The 19844-nt window shown below is 48.5% G+C and overlaps 2 protein-coding genes across 3 annotated transcripts in view; one reads left to right on the top strand and one right to left on the bottom strand.

The window, feature by feature from the left end:
• SGPP2 (sphingosine-1-phosphate phosphatase 2) overlaps positions 1 to 4066 on the top strand; it is a 103751-nt gene extending 99685 nt beyond the window's left edge. For both annotated transcript variants that reach the window (XM_028510635.2, XM_028510636.2), the window contains exon 5: positions 1314 to 4066. In XM_028510635.2, coding sequence (XP_028366436.1) covers positions 1314 to 1865 — 552 coding nt within the window. In that variant the 3' untranslated portion in view covers positions 1866 to 4066. The remainder of the gene's footprint in view (positions 1 to 1313) is intronic.
• A 7068-nt stretch (positions 4067 to 11134) lies between these two features.
• Positions 11135 to 19844, bottom strand: part of FARSB (phenylalanyl-tRNA synthetase subunit beta) — a 53449-nt gene continuing 44739 nt past the window's right edge. Inside the window, exon 17 of the mRNA XM_028509536.2 lies at positions 11135 to 11469. Coding sequence (XP_028365337.1) covers positions 11318 to 11469 — 152 coding nt within the window. The 3' untranslated portion in view covers positions 11135 to 11317. The remainder of the gene's footprint in view (positions 11470 to 19844) is intronic.

Below are 19844 nucleotides of genomic sequence, written 5' to 3'. Positions count from 1 at the left end.
TTGTTTGAGAGGTCATTTTATGAGAAAGTAAGCAAGAGAAATAATGAAGTTATTACAAAATGAAACATCAAGTCTTCAGAATTCTATTTTTTAAAGCTTTAATTTATTTCTAGATAGAGGGGAAGGGAGAAAGAGAGGGAGAGAAACATTAATGTGCAAGAGAAACGTTCATCAGTTGCCTCTTGCACTCCACCAACTGGAGACCTGGCCCACAACCCAGGCATGTGCCCTGACTGGGAATCAAACCAGAGACCTTTCGGTTCACAAGCCAGCACTCAATCCTCTGAGCCACACCAGCTGGGGCAGACTTCTATTTTATGTGTATGTGAAAAAAGAGTAAACGGCAACATGCCAACATATAGGCAGGGTTGACTGCAGGTAGTGGAAATAAGGATCTATTTTTGTTCTTCCACTTTTCAGTGTTTTCCAGATTAAACTGCATATGTATCACTTCCTGGTGTCTTCCAGATTTTCCAGTGCATTGGAAGGAATGTTTTAAATTGTTCAACTATAAACTTTCAAAACAACCCACATGAAACTTTGTAACAAAACTGCAGCCAGCTCCCCATTCTGACTTACCTGTATTCATCCTTTAATTACACTGATTTGTCTTCTAGTAGATTTTGCAATGGGAACACTAAAGGAAGAAGAAGATGGATGATATTAAGGAGTTAAAGATACTTTAGGCAGGCACTTAAGGAAGAAAGGGATGGAGGGAGGAAGAGAGAAAACCACAATCTCAGATGCTGTACAGAAAGACTGGGTAAAGCGAGCATGGAGCAGCCACTCAGTAAGAGTGTGGCATGGTGGCACTCTGGTGCCACCTCACCCTGAGGTCTGCTCAGGCCACCTGAATAGGGGAGCCCTATAAGCAAGGTGGTGTGGCCGTGGCTGTACCAACCTCCTCCTTTTGCCCGCCCGCTGCCGCCCCAACCCCTGCTGGCCAGGAAGGGACGATGCCACCTGTGTGGGGATCACAGCGATACTTGTCATATAACATTACATCAAAAAGAACTGAAGGTGGAAGGAGCCATGTGATCATAGCTGTGCATTACAGAAACCAAAATAGAATTTCTTCCCAAAGAAAAACTGGAAGAAAACGCATCACGTGCATAGCATGCTTATTGGTTGTATCATTCCTCCTTTCAAATTTTGTCTACTCTACATTTTTACCAACATGTATTTAAAAATGGTGCAGTGTAAAAATTGGTTTTTACATGTCAGATCGGCCATATTTGAGACAACATTACACCTGCAGACAGGGGAGCTCTCACTGGCTGACCACACTCTCTTCTCTCCTCTCCTCCCTGCAGGACGTGCTGGGTGGCGTCCTCATCACCGCGGTCCTCATCGTCCTCACCTACCCTTCCTGGACCCTCATTGATCGACTGGACTCAGCCAGCCCCCTCTTCCCTGTGTGCGTCATAGTGGTGCCCTTCTTCTTGTGCTACAATTACCCCACGTCAGATTACTACAGCCCGACCCGAGCGGACACCACCACCATCCTGGCCGCCGGGGCGGGGGTGACCATAGGATTCTGGATCAACCACTTTTTCCAGCTCGAGTCTAAGCCCCTGGACTCGCGGTCCGTGATCCAGCACATCCCCCCACTCACCGCCGACGTGCTGGTTTTGGGTCTGATCAAATTCGCCGTGGGAATCATGTTGGTCCTCCTGGTTCGCCAGCTGGTGCAAAAGCTCTCGCTGCAGGTGCTGTTTTCCTGGTTCAAGGTGGTCACCAGGAACAAGGAGGCCAGGCGGAGACTGGAGATCGAAGTGCCTTACAAGTTCGTCACCTACACGTCTGTCGGCATCTGTGCGACCACCGTGGTGCCCATGCTGCACAGGTTCCTGGGGTTGCTCTGAGGCCCGGGCCGCTGGAAGCGAGCCCGCTGGATGAGAGCCAGGACGTAGTAGGAAAGTTGTGGGGTGGGCAAATCTTGACAACACATTTTATTTCGAAGAAATTCTTTAAGTCACATGTCTGTTTTGCTGATAGCCATGATAAATGCTGTTACTGTATGGGGAGGGTGGGGGGCGTTGACTTGTCTCGGAGGAGCATTAGTCGGGAAGGGTCATGTCACATGGGAAGCCAGGCTGAAACCCATACTCAAGTTCTTGAAGGGTCCCCACCCTCCCTGTGTGTCAGCTTGGACACTAGACCAAGTCAGGGGCTGGTGGAAACAGTGGCCACAGCTGCACCTGGCTCTGGAGAGGGGGACAGGACCTGGGGGGCTGGGGGGCGGGCCTTTCTTCCGGGGACGGCCTTGCCCAACGCTGAGTCTCCTTTCCCAAACTGGAACTTTGGTGCAGGAGAAAGGGTGGGCAGCACCCTGGAAAACTGCATTCCTTACAGTGACTCTCTTGTCACTATGATCAAATTAGCCTGTAGCGTCCCAGTCTCTGCAGGTGTGGATATTGAAACAGGGGTCTGCCCTTCCCCGTGTGTGCACTTGCAGGGACTCCAGGCACCATCGCTACGCTCTTCTGATCCATGGAACCCCTGGCTGCTCCTGCCACACCGGGCAGGTGGGGGTGAGCCTCCCTCAACAGCAGGTACCCCCCGGGGCTTCTCTCAGTGCCCTGCTCCCTCCTGCTTCAGAGGGACTTGGGATGAGCCCTCTGCCCATCTCCAGCTTCTCTTGCTTCCTTGCAGACTGTTGTCTGCATGTGAAAGTGGATCCAGAGAGGAACAGAGAATGTAACTCTCCCTGGAGCCTGACACAGAGAGACTCAGCCTCAGGCGTGGCCTGTCCTGACATCGCTCCTCCATTTCTGCGTTACTTTCTGTCCATCTGTGTTTCTCTCTACCAAATAGAGTCAGGGGCCCCCTGTCTTCCCCCCTCTCATCTCTTGGCAATTTTCAGGGTAATAAATGCAAGAGTAATGTCAGCCTCTTTTGGGAAAACAAGCCAAGCAAACACAATAGCCTTTGCACGGAGGGTGTGTCCTCGGGACACGTAGATAGGTGACCCACACCAGGGGCTTCTCTCGCAGGCCACCTTTCCTGTCACTAAGAATAAGGAACACGTAGCAACAATTTTTCTCATAAGTTAGTGTAAATACGTAGTTAACGAAGTACCTTTTGTGGTCCAGTACTGGAGCCGCCGCCGTGGCTATTTATAACCCTCACGCGTCTCGGCCGAGCACACGCTGGGGGAACCGCGCCTGCCCGGGGAGCGCGGCTCTTACCTCTGCGTCCAGCGTGGAAGCGGACACCGCTGATCTCCGCCCCTGGCCTCTAGGCTGGAATGGTCTTTCTTTTGTGTTCGACTTCGTGCTCCAGTTTCTTGAGAGTAATTTTTAGTAAGACATCCTGTTCTTCCTTCAAATTCTTCTCACATTTTTCAGTTAGAAGGCAGGGATAAAAATGGGCCACCAATTGACTATTTTTCCATCATACTGGTGTTTGTGGCACCACGCATTGGGGCGGGGGCGGTGCTTGGGGAGAGCCCAGCCCACGGGCACTCCTGCCCTCCCTCTGCCCCGCCCCCAGTGCAGTGGGTGAGGCGCTTTCCATCCCTCGATGCCAAACCATTGGGTAATTATGCAAAATCATTTCAGTTGATTTGTCCAAAGCCACCCGACAAAAGCATTAGCCTTTGCCACTTGTACCGTTTGTCGTCACGAGCAGTGGGTGTTGGCGATCCATCGGTGGCCTCCCAACAGTAGGAAGGTCAGTCCGCTATCCTGAGGTCCTCAAGGCTGCATTTGGAGTTTGGACTGAGCCATCGCACACCAAAGAACGAGCCAGGGATTGTCACGGTTGGCGGCTTTCTCAAGTGTCTTCTTACAGCAACTGGAGGCTAAAGAGTGTACGTACGTGGATGAGGCCAAGCTCAGTCTCTGCGCTCCCGCTTCGTCAGCCCTCTCCATCCGCTTCTCATGCTGATAGTCTCGCCCCAGCTCAGCCTTTCCCATCCACACAGGCCCCTCCGAGTTTGTCTGGGTCTACTGTGAGGATGCTTTGATTTTCTCTCTGGGGAAAGACTGCCCCCTGCTGGTCTACCCTCGGCCTTGCTCCAAAGCCCCTCTCTTGATCTAAGAACTTCAAAAATGATTTTTTTTTTTTAATTATCAATACTTAAGAAAAATCAATAGGATAAAGAAATTTGAAAAATGCAACTACCATCAAAATTTTTAGAAATTAACTCGAAAGGCAAGCTCACCGTGATGTACCCAGTAGAGGCCAAAGATCCTCCAGCCTGCAGCCAACCCTGCCCTTGGAACCTGTGACACCAAAGCCCTCCGGATCATTGGCCCCTGCAGGAGCCGTGGGGGGGGGGGGGGGCGGGGGAGGGGCGTGGGGGCTGTGGGACATGATGCCTGTTTCCTCCCTGCCCCCATCCGGCCCCCAGCCCACCACTGCTCTGGCCCAGGGCATCCTTTCTGTAACCATCCCTCCAAGGAGTGCTCCTTTTGTGCCCGTGTTGCTCAGACCTGCGCCCGTAACGGAATACGCAGAAGAGACGCAGACGAGACTCCTGAACGGACGCTCCACAGCACGCCTGACGGTCGCGCTGTGCCATGGGGTCCTCCTGCCCGGAGAGGCGGCTGAGACTTCCCGAGAGCCATCAAGGCTTGTGGTGTCGCAGGGCCAGATGCTCTGGTTTCTATTTTGGAAGCTTTCAGCTGTCTTGCTTATGTACTGTTATGTAAATTTATTCTTTTAAAAATAAAATCTTTTTTTGTTTGATTTTGCCTTATTAAGTGCTTTAAAAGTCAGTTTCTGCTTCCTTGGGCTTTTTTTCCCCTAGACTTTTTTTCTCAGGGTTTATTGGGTGTGAGTTCGACAGAGGGGACAGCAATATAAAGCAGGCTATGTCCTTTTCTGTCACTGTCATAATTCAGTCACATGCAAATGTCGGCGAGTGTCGCAGAGGTCACAGGTGTGATTAGCAGGAAGTAAGAGTGTGTCTGCATGCTTCAATACCCTGTAACTCCTTGATACTACAGAGCATCCTTTTACCATAATCATAGATTAAGTGTCACTGTGTGGTGACAGGTAAACTTTATAGGTCTTCCTAGTTAAGGTCATGAAAGGTATACAGTTTGCTGAACCAAATGGACGCAATCCTATTTCACATCCTTACCACGCTATGCTCTGCCCTCCAGCATCACGAACTTACTATTTGAAATGGTATGGAAAGCTGACACTCTTATTTGCAAGGTCAAGGATAGAGTCCTGTTTGTACTTTGAACAGCATGTATTTCCTACTGAATAAACACCTCGGGCATAGGCAGATGAGACCCCCATCCACCCTGTGGAGTTTTCCTGGGAGAGCGGAAGGCCAGGTTCAGAGAATCACAATTCAAGATCCAAAGTGTTACGGCTGTTGGGGGAAAATAACCACGCTGTGGGAGTTGAGAGGAGTGAGGGTGAATTCCAGCGTGGGGGCTGCAGCAGCTCAAGGGAGGCTCGTGGGGGAGGGGATGCACAAGCCAGTGAGGTTTGCACAGGGGGGTATGTGCAGGGGAGCAGGTGCAAGGTGGCGCTCCACGGGGGGCCCGGTGTGTCAGAGGCCTTCCCCAAATACCTCCGTCCAGCTCTCACAGGGAGAATCCCAGCCAAACCCGTGCTGGCCTCTGTGGGTAGAAATAACAGTGGTGGCAGGCTCAGCAGGGGGCTTTGACTTTGCAGAAGCAGATCACAAGAACAGGAAGGAAGTCTGAGAAGTCACTTAGTCCATTTCCTTGTGTCCACGTGGGGCCATTCAGAGGAGGTGGCACCGGGAGGTGACTCCAGTCTCCTCTCATTTTCCTCATTGGAGCCCAACAGTCAGTAGTGGGCACCCTCTCCCGCCCGGTTCCCTCCAGCTCTGACCCTCTCAGATGCAGCTTCATCCCTGTGTCCTCTTTTGGCTCTAAGCAGAGGTGACAGCATCTGGGGACTCGGTCTGTGTCCCTGGTGCCTTCCTCCCTCCTCTCTCTGCTCGGTTCCCTGAACTGGTCCTGTGGAATTTCACTTAAAAAACATTTCGCATGAGCCTGGCTCTTCGGGGACCTGTAAGTACATCCGTCGAGTCTCCCTTTAATGACACTGAATGAAGCGCTGGGTCTCCAGGAAGAGGTTGACCAGGACCAAGTGGATTAAGCATGTAGATGTATCTCATTTTAGAGAACAGTTGTGGTCCTAAAAGCTGCCTCTGTTTGGACTTTCTAAACTTGAATTTTAAGTGCACCAAGGGGTGTGCTGTTTAAAATCACATGGCAACTCACCATCCCTGAAAACATAAGCTCTTTAATGAATTACTGTGGGTCGGCCACACGTCCATTGTTTCCTTACAGTGGGGCACACCTGCGGGGCAGACGTGGCTCGTCCCCGGGTGCGTGCGAAGAATGAGAGCTGAATGTGAACCAGGAACAGAATGTTACATTCTAAAAAACTGCGGCCACATGAGACAAGGGAGCTTCGTGAAGCCAAAAATCCGTCTTCCTTCTCCACGCCTGTCTCTGTGGCATGCAGAAACAAAGTAGGAAAGCAAGGGCGCAGCGAGCAGTTCCGGCAGGAAGGCTCCTCTTGTGCACACGCTCAGCCCATCTGCTGGCCCCGTTCCTCATGGCGCTGACGGCAGGGTCCCCTTGGGTGGAGCACAGGCCAGATTCTTCCCCAGCGGAGGTGTTCGAGGAACAGGAATGCTTCTGGACGCAGCTGGCCTCAAACTGCTGGGGGCGGGGCAGGGCGACTCGGGGCCGCCTTCTTGCCATCTGCCTGCATCTGTGGGTCTACACAGGAGTGGGTGTCCAGCCTGCAGTCCCTCTCGGTCTCATGGGAACGGGATGGGTGGCTCTGCGAGAGAGCAAGTCCCGCACGGGGCACGCCCGACGCAGGTCAGTTTAGCCGTCTCAGTTAGGGGCTGCTAAAACACGAGGCTGGAGTGCTATTTTTGTTGTGGAGGAGAAAGATGTAGTTTAATGTAATTTGTTTCATGAAATCAATGAATGCTGCTATTAACTAGGTATTAGTATTGTTTTCATCAGCTTGTTCTTTTTCCTTTTCACCTCTCGCATCGTAGTTTTCTTCTCCAGGAATTCAAAGCATGCCTCTTCCACGTCCCAACTTGGCCAGTCCCTCCTCTGGCTTCTCCAACATCTGGAACACCACTGTTACAGTGTCCTTGCCCACAGTGTTGTCCGCCCTGCCACGTTCGAGCTTTTGGTTCCCGTTTTCCTCCCCTTCTTCATGAGGCCTGTATTTCCCGGCTTCTTTGCTTGCCCGGTAATTTTTATCGGGACTGTGAATTTTACACTGTTGGGTGCTGGATATTTTTGTATCACTATAAATATTCTTAAGGTTTGTCCTGGGATGCAGTTTATTCCCTGGAACTAGTTTGATTCTTCTGGGTCTTGTTCTTAGGCTTTATTAGGTGGGGCCAGAGGAACATTTAGTCTAAAGTTGGTGTTCCCAGTAGTGAGGCAAAAGCCTTTTGAGGACTTTCCCCATGCCCTCCCTGCCCCCATTTTCTCCGGGTTTCTAGCCTGGGCCCGTGTGGGCTCCAGGGAGCGCTCCTTCTGTTCGTCATGCGAGGTCACAGGTGGTCTCTGTAACAGGCAGTGCCCTCACGTGCAAGTGCGGATCAGCACCAGGCTTTGGGCTCAATAGGTGGGGCGGGGGGCTCTGTGCATGTCTCTGCAGCCTTCACCTTCCCTGCCAACCCCGGCTGCCTGGGCTGCTGTGGCCTCTCAGCCTCGGCTCACCTCCTGAGGGTCCATCCCTGCACCACAGCCCGGAAGGCCAGCCTGGTAATCACAGGCCTCCCTTTGTTTATTTCGTGCCTCTCAGGGATCACTGACCTTCACTGCTGGTGTCCAGTGTCCTGAAAAGCACTGTTTTGCATATTTTGTCTGGATTCCTAGCTGGGGTATACAAAGTAGGAAGAGGCTCCTTGGGAAGAAAGAAGAAAAGGTGTGTGGATCAGCCAGATGCTTAAATAGCTTGACAGTCGAAGAGGAAGTCAGGTCTGGCTGATGCTCACCAGTCCTCTTTGCACCCCGGTACAAACACCAGTCCAGGGCCTGCCCGGGGCAGGCTGTTTTGTGAGCAAAACGGGATTGTGAGCAATGTCTTTACTGGCCTGAGGGGCCAGCCCTGCAGACGGCAGGGACGGCAGGAGTGGCAGCGAGGCTCCCGGGTTCCAGGTCGGGCGGCTCCTGTTTCCACAGTACAGGTAGTCAGTCACTTGACGTCCCCTACATGTCTAGGACTCTGAACTACTGGGATAACACACTGCCCAGGCACCAAACTCACATCTGGGAACATCTACCCCCATGCATCTGTGAATGTGACCATCAGACAGCAGATGTGGGCACTTATGCAGTTATACAGCCCAAGGACTTGTTTTTGGGGGTCCCTAAGCCAGGGCTATTTTAGGGGAGCTACAGCAAAGTCCACTGGAGCACTGTTTGTAACTGCAGTTGGTTGGGAACAACAGAATGTCTTCAATGGAACAGCGGAACACATCATGGACATCTGTGTAACACAACGCCACGCCATTCGTGTCCAAGAATGAGGCAGGTCTGTAGGTCCTGAGCTGGAAAAGAGGGACATGTTAAGTGGAATGTCATCCGCTATGCTAGGTGAAGTACAAGTCAAGACTTGCTGTGAACCAGTAAGCAGAGCGTGACCCACACGCTGTGGGCACGTGCGTGGCTGGCTGTCCAAACAAGGGAGAATGTCAGAAACAACACAAGCCGAACTGTTAAGAGTGGTAATGGGCTTCAGGGCATTGCGGGGAAGGGTGCAGTAGTGGGAAGGCCTTCCTTTGCACAGCTTTTCTAAAGTGGCAGTGTTAAGATTTTCAACTTCTTGTTTTTCAGTATTTTTATATAAAAACCTGGTAAAAACATCTCGATATTCTGGATAAGGAGATAAAGTCCTAAACACTGAATGATCGTGAACTCCAAGTCACCCTTATTCGGTGTCTCCATCCTGCTCATTAGCCATATAACTTTGGGGCATGCCATGAAATCTCTCTGAAGGTCTTCTGTTCTATCAATCAGAGGGAATTCTTACTCCACCTACCTCCTATGACCAGTAAGTTAAAACACTTAAATGCTGAAACAAGACCCCATGTGAAAATACTCGATGAAACTCGAGTCACGCGGGAATGTCGGGCTGCAGTAGAAGTTATCTGTAAATGAGAACCCGTATCAGGGAGATTTCCCTTTTAGTACCAGGGCCCCCGTTTTCCCGAATGTGTGTCTGCTCCAGGAAAGGGTTTGCGGCAGCACCCCCAGACTGCCCTAGCTCCGGCTCAGACGCCTCGCCAGGGACAAGGAAGGTGATCTGGCTGGGGGACCTCGACTCCCTAAGCTGGAGGCTCATTTCCTCTTCTCGGGTGCCGACGGCGCTTTCCTCCCCTGCTGCTTCCCGCTTCAGGGGGCAGAAGCATCCGCATGACGGATGGCCCTGATCTTCCCCCTTTCATGCTGGGATCCACGATTAGGTATCGCTGGGGTTTTTATTACTAGTTTCTGACCACTCCAAACATGCCCAGGCGGCTGACTGCAACCAGAGTGAATGGCCCCACCCACTCCGGCAGTGGCTACCATTGGAACCGTGGTGAAACCGAACCTCGGGGAGAATGTCTTCAGGAGCAGCCATGCTGACCCTATGATTCACGCTCTCGCCCCCATGCACGCACAGGCTGGTGTTGCACGAAATTATTAAAATGCGTGTTGCATTAACTCTCCCCCCCAGCTTTCCTGAGGTATAACCTACATCTTAAAGGCCCCTCAGTGTTTCCATCACCCGACGGTCTCCTCTTAACCCTCTGCAGTGGGTCCCCTTGACTTTTTTAGAACTGCATGTAAGTGGGGTCACATCCGGCCTTTAGTGCTGGCCTTTCCATCTTGCCTGGTGCTTTGAGATTTACTCAAGTATCAGTTCCTTTTTTTTTTTCACTGATAAGTATTCCATAATACAGATACACGGTGTTTATCCATTCATCTGTTGGTGAGCCTTTGGGCTGTAGCTACTGTAACGCTGTGTGAACAGCTGCATAAAAATCTTTGTCTTATTGTCTTAAGTTACCAATTTTGTCTTATTAAGTTGTAAGGAATCTTTGTATGCTGGATATAAACCTTTTGACCAGCATTATTTTTTATGAGCATCTCTCATTCCATTTTTGAAATGCTGTACGGATGTGCCTACGGCAGACAGGAAGGGACAGATGCAAGTCTGCGGTCGCGAAGCTTGCTAAGTGGGGCGCTGCTGTCCTCCTCCGAGGCAGCAATATGGTCGTGTTTGTTCTGAGAAGTAGGCTCGGCGAGAGTTCCAGAAACATAATTCTAGTCTGTCTGTCTTGGCTATTTCTACCTCCCTGCCGCTCGAGCTTTACATTTTACTGGGGTCCGTATCACCTCAGCAGGAACTGTGCACACCTCAGCAGCAGCAGGGGGCACCCACTGGAGGGTTCCAGGTCAGCGCATGACGTAAATCGGGAGGAAAGCTCAGGTGGGCCGGCAGAAGCCTAACTTCAGACACAAGCTAACGCCTCCCTACAAAATAAGACAGAGACTAGCAGCTCAGTTGAGCATATAAAACAATGATTTTGATTTTAGAATAACGATTATAGTAAAATGTCTGGCCTAGGGCAATGAGTTTTTCATTGTTTCCTAGTGTTCAAACTACACTGATACCAACATGGCTTTTGTTTCTCTTCTGGCAGAACTTACTTATCTTGTGTAAACTCTAGGTCTGTCTCAGAGTACAGGTAAGAGTAAAAAACACCTACATACTCTCAGATATGTTGCATATTTGTGTTGTAGATTTTTGTTTCACTTTAAAAATGACTTCAGAGGCTGTAACTACTAGACCATCACTGATTCTTAAAGATGTTCTAAAAATGCTATGTCATCATTTCCCAAGCATGAACACAGGTCAAATGTAGCGAATGAAAACTAAAACCCTCCGTCACGGTGCGCTCGGTCAGCGTGCGCTCTAATCAACCCCCTCGCTCGTCACTGGGAAGAATGGGCCCCGCCCTGCAGCCGTCCTCACGGCCCACGGTCGGTGTGCTGCCCTGGTGTCCGAGGAGCCTCTCTGATTTTCGGACGGATCCGCCCTCCGCTAGTGCGTTTCCTGGGTACCACTGAGCTTTTACCAGACAAAGAAGCATCACCCAGACACCACGTTCGTATTTGCACAGGCAAGCTGGCCTAATGCAGGGCACGGGCGGGCCTACCCACGGAGGAGACAGTGCCCTCTGCTTTATTCAACATCAGAGCACAGTGGCTGTTCCCCGTGAGGACAACGGAAGGACACCGGTGGAGGAAAAGGGACTCTCAGGCAGAGAACACACAGCCGAGACCCATCTTCACAGAAAGGGCTCAATGTTGATCTCCAGCGAGGAGCAGGGCATGCTCAGCTCAAATCCGGTGATCACGTCAGGATGGAGGACACCCAGCTTCCCAACGCTCTGACCCCTGACAAAGACCTCGGCACATCGCCCGGGGAAGAAAGCGGGGCCTGCAAAACAGAAGGAGAGAAAAATCAAGGTTTCTCCTGGCAAAAATGCCAATGGACATTTAACACTGAAAGCTCACTCGTCTACTCTAAAAATAACAATTCTTCTCTAAAGCACGGACTAGGAAATGAGTGCTTCCTCACACCTTCTGGCCCTAAGGAGAGGTATTTGCTACCTCACCCCAGCACCCCCCAGGAAGGCTGAGGGGCAACAGGAAGCGGGGGGGCCCGTGTTGTCTATCACAGGGTCCCGGTGGAGAAGGAGGGATGAAGGAAGCGGGGGCTGCAGGGCGCAGTCGCGGAAGTCTCAGCGGGGCCGGGCCCAGGTGTGGAACGGGTCCAGAAAGGACAAAGGGAACAATGAAATGTGAAACCGACGACCTTGCGTGGGAAGAACCTGTTTTGAAACAGGTTTTTCCTCAGTAATACTCGCTGGACAAAAAGTCTGCACTGAAGTTTTCTGCCTTATTACAGAGGAACACAACTGCACGTCATCGGCAGACAAAGACCTTGTCACCTGGACGCCATCCATGTTCCTGCCGGGAAAGGTGCTTGCTAAGCAGCTCTGGAGCATCGACTGGAACACCACAGCCAAGGCCGGCCCCAGGCAAGTCTGGGCTGACCCCCGACTTATTTCAAGGCAGGCAGAACATTCTCTCTTCACTTGGTGCCAATGCACAGCTTCGCCTCACCAAACCAGCGACAGTGCCTGAGGTTTAAAGAGCTACAAACATACAGGCCCCTCCATGGGCACTAATGACCAGGGCCAGAGAGGTGTCAACACTGCACTCCGCTGACATTAAAAACAAAAACAAAAAAACTAAAAACGCTGACTCACTTCTCTCACCACCAACTTGGAAAAGGATCGGGCCCACAGCTCCTGGCTGATCCAACCAAAACGTTTACTGGCCTGAGCTATAAATACCCCGCGGAGCTGGGCCGCGGGCCTCCAGCCTGCCACTCCAGACTGAGTGCATTATTTATGAACGAGCAAACTGCTGAGTCTCCACTAATGGCTCCAAGGTCAATATGATGAAGAAGTTCAGAAATGGGGGGGGGGGGGGGGGCGGGGTGTCAGGTCAGCACCAGCTACCCCACAGAAACACAGGGGATCACACGTATTTCCTGACCAGCACAGAAGGACGTTTGCTTATCGTCCTGAAAAAGTTTTGTCATTATTTAAAATTCCCAAAGCAATCTGGCTGAAATATAAGGTGGTCTGTTTTTCACACCTCCCCAAAACTAAAGAATTCTGTTTCGCTGTCTATTAAAGCAGGCATTTCAAAGGCCTGCGTCTGAAGGTCATAATTATTTGGCTACATTGTTAATGTACCCTTGGGAGAGGAGTGGGAAGAGGACTCAAACTAACAGAGAAGCCAAGCTGGACTGATCAGGCAGAGCCTCAGTGATGTATGAAGAGCTAAACCTGATGAAGATCACACACTTTAATTCTATCAAAATGAAAACCTAACTGAAAAGACAGTACCATTCCCCTTCCCAATAAAAGAAACCTTCAGATGACACCAGTGAAGTTGGGGCACAGTTACTGATGGTGAGCAGTATAACTGGCAGTCACGGGACGGGCTGCTGGGAAGTCACTTACTCCGTCTGTCCGTCACCCACCCCCAGCCGCTGCCCTCGCTCTGCACTGCCCCCATGAGCTGCGGATGACCCCAGTCCACCTGAAAGGCCATTCAGAAAGGCCATTTTCAGGACCTTCCCTGACAACCTTTCCATGTTTAAGAATCCCCACTGTACCCAAATCCTCCCTTTTATCTATCCTCAAATTCCAATTTGATTGGATTCCTTTAACTAAAGCGTAAAACTAGACTATTTCAGAATCTAAGCCAGATGTGCTAGTTCTGACAGTGTTATCAAAATAAAGCCTAAGAGGAAAGAATTTAGAATTTTTACTTCATAAAACAACTTTTAGAATCGGCACTTTTTAGCAAAGTTCAGTTCGTATTCATATTCTTCAGTGAGCAGGTATGATAATACCAGCTGCACCTCCATCCAGGAATCTGGACCAGACTTCGCTTTGTTCATGAAACACCTAGGTAAACAAAAATATTCCTATCACTAAATACAATTTTCTCTTTCCCAAGAAAACTGAAATCCTTATTATGCATTACTTAAAATACATGCAAGTTTGAGAATAGTCCAAGTGACATAAATACCGGACACTCCCAGCCCAGCACGTGGAGGGACCCGCGGGGTCCCCAGGCCCCCGGCCCTCACACCCAGCAACAATCCCCTCCTGCGCCACCCGTGGGTGCAAGTTCAGCCCAGTAACGGGGTCTCTGCATAAACTCCACTTTACAGAAAACTGGGCACTTCAGCCTGTGATGACAATCTAACCTTTTCTTGCCACTTTTTCATTTCTAACAAGGTCAGATTACGACAGAGACACTTCTTAGGGTTTTCCCTTCGACTCCCTGCTCAGGTAGATAGAGCAAGGCAGAAGTTCGGTTCTCCAGACAGGAACGGAAAGACACACAAAAGCACCTTCGGGTTTGAAAGGGGTACAGAGAAAACCCCAAAATATGCCACTTGATGTTGTATGTAAACTAGAAATAACTGAAAGAAAATTTAAAGTTATAAAAACACCAGCATTTCTTAGTGCGCTTCAAGAATCCTCACGGTTGAAACCAGACCCTGCAGGCAGAAATGGACTGCGTCCCTAGCAGCACAGAGGGGACACCCCTGGGGGGCCGCAGGGAGCCCCGGGTGGCGGTGAGCCGTGTGATCAACACGCCCCGGCTGGGACTGATGCCGCTCCACTCAAAGCCTTTCCAGAAGGAAAAAGTCCCCTCCGAATGGAACCCCGGGTCCAGGCTTAGAACAGGCAGAGCTGGGTCATGGATACAGGCTACTCTCGTCTCGCCGACAGACAGACAGACAGGCAGACAGGCAGGCAGACAGACATGTTTCTGGAGAAAAAACAGCCTGTTGTGTATGGAAACAAGAGGTTGCCAATTCAAGGAAAGTCATGTTGCCCTGTGAATGGGAATTCTAAAACTCAAATCCTACAAAGTACATTTGTTTTTTTTTTTTTCATGTGTTTGAGCCCAGAGCCCCTGGCACACGGATGCACCAAGATGCATAAATACAATTTTCAACCTGTGTCCAAAATGCTCCCCAGCAAAAAGCCTCTCAGCACGATTCCCCCCTCGCTCCTTACGCCGATTAAACTTAGCTCTGCCAGTGTCCGTCCCAGTGAAAGGGTTTCCAACATGAAACAGATTTGGGGAAATAGCGTTCTCTGTTGAAATACATGGGGAAGCCCAGACAAAAGAAACATAGGTTGAGCACAAACAAGAATTTCCAAAACTTAGTGGGGTGTAAGTAAGTCCCTTAATTAAGGCCTTTGTAGCCCCTCTGCGAGGTCTGTAATTGTCTCCGAGCTCCGAAGGCAGGACTGCTTTGAGGACCTGGGGCTGATTCTGGGCGGGTAATCCCGGGCAGCGCCCGCCTTTAGCACATTTTCTGGCTAATTGACCTTCAAAGAGCTAGTGAGCCCCTCCCCTGCTCGTTGCCAAACACCTTCCCCAGTGTCGCCTCGCCCCCTTCTTTTAGAGTAATATTCCAGGACCTCGGACTGGACGAACTTTCCTCATAGACTCATCCCTGTAACTTGATGAAGCATCGGAAGAGGTTAAGGTAGCAACTGAGCAGACCCCTAACCTGAAAAGGTCCAGGCTGTTATCAAGCATGAGACTCTTAATTCCTTAATAATAACCCCCTGCTAGGAGGTTAATATTAAGGAATTGATAACTCAACTAATTCACTTGGTAGTTAGTATTCAGTTCATCTCTAATTTACCTACCAATAAATTTTACTTTTCCCTTCCTGCACATCACTAATACATGCTTTAGTGGTTTAAACCCACATACTGTAACTCCCTGCAATTTGGTACTTACCACCCACATTTTCTACAATAAAAAAAATAAAAACAAAATAAAGAGGGCAGGGAACACTGAAAATGGAACCTCTGTCACGTAAGTTTTAGCAAATAACAGAAACTGCAATCATGAGCTTAATTTAATACCAACAACCACAGAGGTCCCCAAATTCAGGGAGAAAATACAAAATGGAGAATTATACGTACAGATTCAGTAAAGCCCCTGGGCCAACTGAATGTGTTTTGTATTTTACACCTGTTGTAAATGACTGCTTACGCACTGTGGGGTGAGAGGAAGGAATAATCATTTAACAGGCGGTTGGCACCTTTGCAAACCTTGCCCTTCCCACCCCACCCCTGACTCCAGTGCAACCTCAGACAGAAAACACGTTCCACACGCCACCAGCCATCCTCACACTCACACCCAGGACATAAAACAATCCGCAGTGTTCCTGCTGCCGACACGTGAACCTCACTTTGCTTTTCTAGATAATGATAATTTAAAGGGACAACAAAATATAAGGCTTTTTAAAAAACTGAAGACACACACCATACATTTGAGCATGGCACCATTTTTTAAAGTAGTGGTTCTTGCAGTGTTAGAACCAGGAGTTTCTTAGGTGCACCAATGGAATTATACACCGAGGGGGGACCCAAGGAGGAGAAGGCACAGCGGAGGTAAGACAGTAAAGAAAGGACAGGGTTTAGGAGTATGGCAGAAAAAAAAAAAAGGCCTAACTACCAAATATAAGCATACACATTTTTTTCAGATCTTTGTACACTTTAGGCTGGAAGAAAATGTCTCAGCAAATACCGTTTAATTTGTAAGTGGAGACTGAATAATTTCTAAGTGGTAATATAAAACACCCATTTCCCCCAGACGCACAACAATTCTTCATCTTACATCTAAAGGGAAATATTTATGGTACCTAAGGTCTTTAAAGAAAGGGGACCTAATCCCTTGAGTTTAATGGCTATCTTTCATCCCCTTCTGAAGATCAAAAGAAAGAAAACCCCTTACACAACTCTGCGGGGCTAATCCCAACGCACCTGCAGACATCATTAACTCTCCCCCAACGGAAACCGACACGGGAGCGCCAGGACCCACTGGGCCCCACCGCGTGGCCCCCGCAGGGCGACCTGCGCTCGGCGACATCCCATCGGGCAGCCTGGAGAGATCTGTGCACGCAACAGCTGGCTCCAGTAGGACTTTATTCTTGAAAAGTCACCGGCAAGGCCCAGACTACCTAGTCTTCTAACTAATGGAGAAGTGTCTTTGACAAAGAGTTTTTTAAAAAACAGGTCACCACAACCACCTTATGACTAAATGTCTAACATCATAACTTTAATATTCCCCAGTTTTACTTTATGTAGAAAAATTGTAGCTTATTTCCATGGCTATCCCTTTTTAACATTTCTTAAGATGGACTTTAAAGTCTAATTTTAGCCGCGTGCCTCTCATACACACATACTCACATTTCAAAATCTGAAGGAGGTCAGGAATCTTAGAATTTAAATGTGATCCAACAGGGGCTGGGGATTGAGGAGACTATTGTGGCAACCCTGATGCACGCTTGCAAATTTCTTGAAATGCTTCTCAAGAAAAGAGTTAAATGACAGAGGTCTTTTTTTTTTTAAGTCCTCACCTGCGGATATGTTGACTGACCTGAGAGAGAAAGGGAGGGAAACACTGATTGGCTGCCTCCCATCCACGGGGAGGAACCCTGCAACCTAGGTGTGTGCAGGGACCAGGGAGCAAACCCACAACTCTCCTGGTGTACGGGGCAGCACCCCAACCAGCCCAGCTACCCGGCTATGGCTAAAGGTCTTTTCTTGAAACAGAGACCATAGCAAGCTGTATCTTTGTAACTACAGATCTGTGAACTCTGCTCTGATGTGGACTGGATTTTCATTCTTACCTGGTTTAAATATCTCCATGTTTTCTCTTGAACATGGTCAATCTGATTGAAGGGCTTTATAAATCATTTCATTCTTTAGAAATATCAAAGATCATAAAATTTTAGATCTCTTCTATTCCTTCGTGAATTAAAAAAACATTTACCATAAAACAAAATAAATTCAGAAAGCCAAACATTTGTACCATTTAAAAAAGTCCCAGCAATTGCTGGAAAACAACATATATCAAAAAAAACCCTACAAAGCATATAGAAAAAGATACAACTGGATGTATCCCTCCTATGTACTCAGGATACGTTACAAACAGGTAAGACACTGAAATGTAAGCACGAGAGGGGGCCTGGGGAAGTCCTCCCTAATCACAGAGTGGGAGAAGCTTTCCGAACTATGACTCAAGTCCAGAAGCAATAAAGAAAAAAACTAGTAAGTTTTATCATATAAAAATTTTAAAAATCTACATGGCAAACACAAAAGACAAGAGAACATAAAAACAGGTGAATATATCATGAAGTGTTAATATCCCAAACACATAAAAAGTTTCTAAAAATAGAGAAGAAAAAGACCAACAAACTTAAAGAAAAAATAAGCACACATGTGAACAGGCAATTAGTTCACAGACAAGGAGATAAAAGTGTCCTGGAAACGTGAAGATGTGTTTACTTGCCCATAACGAGGGAGACCCGGTTACCCCTGCAGGGGATACTGCTCCCCGCTGAAAGGCTGGCCGACGACCTGCCTTGTGAACGGGGTTCTGCTCACACGCTGCTGCTGAGTTCGTACACTGTTAGAATCACGAGACCCACAGAGGAGTGTTTCGCAGTACCTAGCAAAAATATTAATTTACCATTTGTCCTAATAATCCCATACTTCTAGGAATCTGTCCTAAAAATACCTAGCAAAAATTCCTGACACGCCCAAAGCTACTCATTGCAGCATTGTCTGTAACAGTGCAGACTGGCGGCAGCCTGTCCACCAACAGAGGGTCGGTTGAATGAACGTGGACCCCGTGTCACAGATCCCCGCAGAATCAAGAGAGGAGGAGGGGTCTCCAGGCGCCGCCGTAGCGTGACGGCCAGTGCAGGCTGTGCTGACAGGGTGTCGAGTAGCGACTCTTCGGCTGAGAAAGTGGAGGAGAGTATAAACGCACGCATGCTTACATTTTTTAAAAACTACAGAAAAATAAGCGAAAACATTTTTATAAACTATAGAGGCTGGGAGGGAACAGTGTGAAGGGAATGAAGATGGAATTCTCTAAACATGCTTTAGCTGGTAGTACTCGGGGTGGGGAAACGTGGTTTACAGTTGCTCACATGGAAAATAGTACAATAAATAATAAGACAAGAATAAACTCTTACTTCACGTACTCACAACTGTAGACTTACTTCTGCCCCGTCGTGTATATCCTAAGTACAAAAAGACTTAAGATGATGCTTAAACAGACTGTGTTTATACTCAGTTGTCAGCAATAATACTGATATTATTTTGAAACTAAGCTAGCTGGACAGACGGTATATATAGACAGGGTAAACAAGTAAGTAGTAATATAAATTTGTTAGAAAACAAGGTTTCTCGCAGGTTCGATTCCCAGTCAGGGCACATGCCTGGGTTGCAGGCCACAGCCCCCAGCAACTACACATTGATGTCTCTCTCTCTCTCTTTCTCCCTCCCTTCCCTCTCTAAAAATAAATAAATAAAATCTTTAAAAATAATAATAATTTTAAAAAACAAGGTTTCCAGTGTAAAGAACTATAAATTATAAAGTCAAACACAGTAAGTAAAAATTCTCTAATCCCCAGTATAAACCAGTAAGATTCACATGAACTCAATTTTTGTCCTTTAAAAAAGGGGGTGGGGTTCCCCAGCTCCACATTCTAAAAACTCCTAGAAACAATGACTCGCTCAGTAGTGATGAACAACCTTAGCACTCAGATTGTGATCAAAATTCGATTTCCCACCAAAAGGAACCGCATCTGCTCGGAGATGTAGCTGGTTCCAGGGCTGAGACAGAAACTGTGTATGACGAGCCCAGAAATCTCCTTCCTGCATCACCGCCCGCCACCCACTGAACAAGCATCTCCCAGCCAATGGGGGCTCCTCCAGACTTTGAGAAGTCCTTTCCCTTTCTCTTCCAGGACAATTCAGCCGAACCCAGACCTGGGAAGGAGAGCTGCCCACAGGTAAGCAAGAAGGTGACAGTCCGAGTCTGAGTGATGAGTGGGGCCAACAGCAGGGGACAAAATGGAGTTCAGGTTACACCCAGGGGCACTGATCAAGTAAATACAAAAGAAAGAAATGATATTTAGCATGTTTCATCCTTATGTTTTTCCTTAAAAGGAATCACTAAATAGTACCATTACTAACAACTTTTGAATATTGGTTCTGTTAGTTCATACAATATAACTACAATGAAAACACACATAAATAAACCCAAAGTATAGTTAAATAAATAAATAAGTAGATAGATAGACAGATAGATAAGAGATAACAGAAGCCGGGTTCCTCACTGTTGGAGAAAAGGAGAAGGGAACGGGAGGAAACAGGGATGAGCCCTGAAGGGCTG

This window comes from Phyllostomus discolor, chromosome 4, assembly GCF_004126475.2.
Source record: "Phyllostomus discolor isolate MPI-MPIP mPhyDis1 chromosome 4, mPhyDis1.pri.v3, whole genome shotgun sequence".
NCBI lineage: Eukaryota > Metazoa > Chordata > Mammalia > Chiroptera > Phyllostomidae > Phyllostomus > Phyllostomus discolor.
Note: the sequence above shows the minus strand (reverse complement) of the source record. Positions and strands in the feature narration are given on the sequence as shown.